This window comes from Festucalex cinctus, chromosome 12 (assembly GCF_051991245.1).
Source record: "Festucalex cinctus isolate MCC-2025b chromosome 12, RoL_Fcin_1.0, whole genome shotgun sequence".
In the NCBI taxonomy this organism is placed as follows: Eukaryota; Metazoa; Chordata; class Actinopteri; order Syngnathiformes; family Syngnathidae; genus Festucalex; species Festucalex cinctus.
This window is the reverse complement of record NC_135422.1, coordinates 22,991,032-22,997,031: the sequence shown is the minus strand read 5'-3', so window position 1 is coordinate 22,997,031 and position 6,000 is coordinate 22,991,032. Positions and strand designations below refer to the sequence as shown.

Sequence of the window (6,000 nt, the reverse complement as noted above, 5' to 3'; positions counted from 1 at the left end):
CTCACTGTTTACTCCTCTGAAGACAATCACGAGGATTAAGAGCTGGATCTTAATTGTTTTGAGTCGATACAATTTGGACAAAAGATTTGCTTGTTTTGTACTTTGTTCAATTCATCTCAAAGAGAAAAAGATTCCAGATTCCAGTGAGACGAAGAAATGAGGACCGCGGCAAGGTTTCCCTTTGGGAGGGCCACTGTAAGTTCCATCATTACTTCACTGGAATGCTTGTGGACAAAACACAACAGTCTGAAAAATATTATTGAAAGGCTCGACTGCAACTTGCAGATGATCATAGACTAGTGTTGTTCCGATACCGATACTGCATTAAAACAGCGGTATCGGTATCGGTGACTACTCACAAGTAACATGCCGATACCATTAATTCCAACACTAATATAGGATTTTGGATGCAGCATCTTGTGTCTTGCTGGTGCACGACATTCACTGGCATGTGACATGTTCACTCCATGCCGATCTAAGATATCCTATTGGCCCTTGAATGCTCTGAACCAATGGCAGGACAGCTTTTTCATGTTGAAGGAAAAAAACCTCAAGTATCGGTATGGTATCGGTATCGGTATCGGCCGATACTGCAAAGCTGGGTATTGGTATCGGGAGCCAAAAAACGGTATCGGAACAACACTATCATAGACCTTCAGTAAGAGTTTCACAGTTTATTGGCAACACAGGAAAACAAAAGGGAGTCGGACAGCATTACAGTTCTGCACATTAGGTTTGTAGGACAGAGACACTTTATGCTATTTTAACCACAATCTCACTTCTTCACAGTCTGATTGTATAAAGTGCAGGAAGAAACATACACTAAAATGTCAACAAACCCGCATATGATGAACAAATCAGTAAGTATGTGCTGATTCCTCTTATGGTTTACTCAAAATGAGCAGTGCAGCACACCACATATCTTCACCAACAATCATGAGACTGGAAAACAAAACTGTCAAACACTGACCTGCTAGGCTAGGCTAACTGTTAGCTTCACAGCAAACTTCATTCAAACTTAAACACTTAAAAATTTGAAAGTGTCTATATTGGTCCACACTAAATACTGTAAAACCACACTTTTGAAAAAGAACACATATAGGAGTTAAAATCAATTCTCAAAAACTGTAACCCTGGAATTTTAACAATATTTTTTTGCTGCGTTATCTGGTCACTTAACTCCTATGGCAACATCTTCTTGTCGTTTTTATAGTGGTAAAAGACTTACAAGACAAGACACTAGGAATGGGCGAGTACCGATACCAGCCTTTTTTGAGTACTCGTGACGCAGATGAGTACAAGCGCCCGATGGCAGAGGGGGAAGACGTTAAGTGAGTCCTCCTTGCCTGTAACTGGCGCTAGCTTGCAGCAGTTTTTCACCAAAACTTCACCGGTTTGGAAATACTTCAAAATTGTGAATCTTAAACTAAAAGAGCATTTTTGTGTTTTATTTTGAGCGTTAAGACTATTGAAGAGCGACTGTGCTGTTTTTTTTGTTTTGTTTTGTTTTTTTGTAAAAATTAAAGGAAATATATTTGTTTAAAGGCGCAGTCTGCCGGATTGACTCAGGAAAATGTACTTTTTAAATACAGGATGTACACACTTTAACTTTCTCTCAGTCTACACATCTGTGTTTATGTTAATCTTTGGTGGTGATTTTGTCCTAAACCAACCCCCCAACCAGCCTGTATTTTGCCATTTTGTGTTTGTTTTGTAAACAGCGTTTCTGTGGAAAGACAGTAACACCCCTCCAGCCAATCGCAGACGGGGGGTGGCGTGTCGCAAATGGAGCCGGGCGAACGTGTCAGCTGCGTGACGTCACTCCCGCAGCAATTTGAAAGAACACACTGATTTTTTTTCTTCACTCACTCATTCACACACGTAAGCTTCTGTGAGTGAGTGGATGAAAAAAAAAAATCCGTGCGTGCTTTCAAATTGCTGCGGGAGTGACGTCACGCAGCTGACACGTTCGCCCGGCCCCGTTTGCGACACGCCACCCCCCGCTCTGCGATTGGCTGGAGGGTTGTAAACACTGTCTTTCCACAGAAACGGCACGCTGTTTACAAAACAAACACAAAATGGCAAAATACAGGCTGGGGAGGTGGGGGTTTAGGACGAAATTACCACAAAAGATGAACAAAAACACAGATGTGTAGACTGAGAAAAAGTTAAATTGTGTACATCCTGTATTTAAAAAGTGCATTTTCCTGAGTCAATCCGGCAGACAGCCCTTTAAAAATATCTTTTAGTGATTTTTTTTTTATTTGTCAAAATGTACTACTGGTATCGGCAGTTGGTATCGGTATCGGTGAGTACTGAGGGTGTGAGTATCGGCATCGGTCTGAAAAAAAGTGGTATCGAACATCCCTACAAGACACAATCACAAACAGTTGCCCCACTGTTTTTTTGCATATTGTAATGTGTTTTTTCTTGTACTGTACGTGAAAGTGAAGTTGAGGTTCACCTGAATTGAATCAGATCAGATATTTAGCAGTGTAATTTCCTGTCAGAATATTTTAATTTCAAAGCTTTCCACCTCATGTCACAGTGTGCAGTAGCTTTTGATTATTGTAACCATCCCAGATGAATACAAAGCGCTCAGCCGGAACGTAAAAAAAAAACAAAAAAAACATCAGAAGCCTGTAATCATTTAAAGTGCCATCTCTCAGAGACTTGGAGTCAGAGTCTATTTATAACTTCTGTCACTCCTGCCAGGGAGGTTATTGGAAGCAGCATCAACTTGTGTACTGTACTGTAAACCTGTTGTAAATGATTCGTGATGCATTCTAACTGCAATATGTGTCCCTCAGACCAAATTTGAGGGTTGACTAGTGCAATATCAATTAAGACACAATGTAACAGAGCTGTTGTAAACAGGCTGTCGGTGAAGGCGCACACAGCGACAGACAAGAATATGTCAACAGAAACTGGTCACCAAATGACCACACGCTAATGAAACAATTGAGGTAGATCTGGATAAGACATGAGTGGATGGAGAGAAGTGATTGGTTGACACCTGTGGAGCAGGACTGATGAGAACAAGTGGTTGTAATGACAGATGAAATGACCAAATCATTTCTTGTCTGAACATTTCGTTCACCTCTTTTCCAGGCCCAAACTTAAGATGCTATTCATTCTTCAACCTTTCACTGTAAAGTGTAACAGTCTCAATGTGTGGTATGGGACTCCCAAGTGATACAGCTGAAAATAAATAAAAAAATTATTCAGTTGTTTTAAATTCAGTATTTTCTTTTATATATATATATATATATATATATATATATATATATATATATATGTGTGTTGATGACGGTAGAGTACTTGCAGGTGTTTTTTAAGTGGCACCACACTGTTAACTATTTGAGGAGAGTGTCTCAAATGTAGCTAATCGTTGAGAACATTACTCTTTGAATTTATGGGCAACAGTTAACTTTTGTTTGCAAATCACCTGAAAAAAAGGATACATTTGAAAGAGACGACAGCGTATTTGAAGAAACGTTCAGTAGGCTACGTCACGTGCGGTGTGAGTGAATGTGACGCAGCGTGCAGAGAAATCGAGTGCAAGGCAGACAACACCGGCAGGCAGTCGGCGCTGAATCTGACAACCAATTGTGTCTTCGGAGGAGCACGGTTGAAGTACGGATGTGATTTGTGCTTGGGACGATGTGGTTGAAAAGGACGCCGCTCAGCGGTCAGCGAAGCTGCCGGTCGGCGGCGGCTGCAGACGTGACTGAAGAAAGTCGGCTGAAGTGAGCAGGAGGAGCCGCTCTGCATGGGAAATGAACGTGCATCCCCCGCCGATCGAGCGACCCGCCAGCCTTTTGCTTCCCTGCACTTCGGTAAGTCAAGCTAACATTTTTTGTTTTGAAATGACATGTGTGAACTCAATTTTACCTTCCTCCCGAGACACATTGTCCCGGCGGTGGGGGATCAATTGCGGCTGTTATCAGACTGCATGTTATTATTTGAAATAAGACAAAACACATTTGGAAAACACAGTAAATTACTTAGTAGCCTACATTCGGTGGCTTTATACAAACTAAGTGTAGTGCTATTAGAACCTAATCTCAGTTTGGCAACAAATGAATTCAGAAATATTTCAAACTTAAAATGATGCCATTTCCACTTATGTCTGACCTGCAGGAATATTCCGAGCATGCAGACTCTCCCACGTTATGTTTTTTCATAGAGATTCTCATCTTTCAGATGTTCACATTTCTCTCATCTTTCTCTTCAAAAAGAGTTGTTTTCATGAAAAGCGGATATGTCCGCTTATAAGCCTCAGGTGAATAAAATATGCAGTTTAATTATGAGCTCTGAGCTCACTTATCAGACTTTCATTTCCCATAAACTGATGCAGCTGGGTATAGCCTGCCTATATTCTCTAACTTTCATTCCAGACGGTATTTATGGTCATTAAATTCACAAATGAAATGAAACATAGACTTACTTTTAGTCAGCCATCTGGCAAATGTAGATAGGGATTGACCGATTATCACCCGGTCCAATTATCAGTGCTGATATTTGGTATTTTGATGAATATTATAGCATATGTTTTTATTTATATATCCATCCATTTTCTTGACCGCTTATTCCTCACAAGGGTCGCGGGGGCTGCTGGCGCCTATCTCAGCTGGCTCTGGGCAGTAGGCGGGGGACACCCTGGACTGGTTGCCAGCCAATCGCAGGGCACACAGAGACGAACAACCATCCACACTCACACACACACATACCTAGGGACAATTCGGAGCGCCCAATTAACCTGCCATGCATGTCTTTGGAATGTGTGAGGAGACCGGAGTACCCGGAGAAGACCCACGCGGGCACGGGGAGAACATGCAAACTCCACCCAGGAAGGTCCGAGCCTGGACTCGAACCGGAGACCTCAGAACTGGGAAGCGGACGTGCTAACCACTCGACTACCGTGCTGCCCATACATACATACATACATACATACATACATACATACATACATACATACATACATACATACATACATATATACATATATACATATATACATACATATATACATTAGGGGTGGGAATCTCTGACATGAGGCCGATTCGATATGTATCTCGATACACAGGTTGCGATTCGATTGAAAAACGATTATCTTTCAGAACAGAACGGTTCGATACGGTTCGATTAAGTTTGGGAACGATACAATTTTCGATTCGATACGATTAATTTCAATATTCAAAACTTATAGTGACATTTGTTGTTTGTAAACATTAATCTTAAAACACCACAAATTTTTACAGTATCTACAAATGTGTTAAAAAAGAACAACAACAATGTCTTCTATATTTTTATATATTGAATCAATTATTTAAATGGACCGGAACAAAGGGCTGGGCGATATGACTGAAAAATGTTATCAGTTTAAATATTTATTAGTCGTTATTGACAGTTATAATTGTTTTTTGTTTTTTTGTTTTAAATTCAAAATCAGGATCAGGAAAACAAAAGGCTGATAATTCAATTTGAAATATAAATATTTAACCTTTAAAAAGACACCAACACAATTAAACAGAATATGTGCACATTGTGAAGTATTTCAGAAACATGAAATAAACCTACCGTCCAGCCAAAAGAAATATGCAGCCACCTTATGGAACAATAAATCTATCAAACACATTTTAACCACTTAATATATCCAAAAATATTTCCAAAAGTGCCCTAACCTTTTTATCAACAATTTTTGTTTTTAACAATTTTTGTTTTTCTTTGCCATCACATTCATTTTTGGTTAATGTATGACATCTTTTTTGTTTTTTTAATCTGAGACACGATGATGACCACGGAATCACCACTGTTTAAGTTTTGTTTTTTGGGCTGTCGTTCATTTTGAGTTTGATGACGTATTCACGGGCACGTCTCAGTTCTCCTTTCTGCTGCTCATGCTAGTTGTGTACATTGACAGGGAGCCACAAACTGAGAAATGAGATACTTGCAGTGTGCTTTTAGCTTCGCTGGTGTGTTGGCTGTGGGACATAC

General features: G+C 40.1%; 1 protein-coding gene across 1 annotated transcript in view; it reads left to right on the top strand.

The window, feature by feature from the left end:
- The first annotated feature begins 3,431 nt into the window (after positions 1-3,431).
- The window catches only part of sntg2 (syntrophin, gamma 2), a 90,731-nt gene continuing 88,162 nt past the window's right edge, over positions 3,432-6,000 (top strand). Inside the window, exon 1 of the mRNA XM_077539507.1 lies at positions 3,432-3,839. Coding sequence (XP_077395633.1) covers positions 3,780-3,839 — 60 coding nt within the window. The 5' untranslated portion in view covers positions 3,432-3,779. The remainder of the gene's footprint in view (positions 3,840-6,000) is intronic.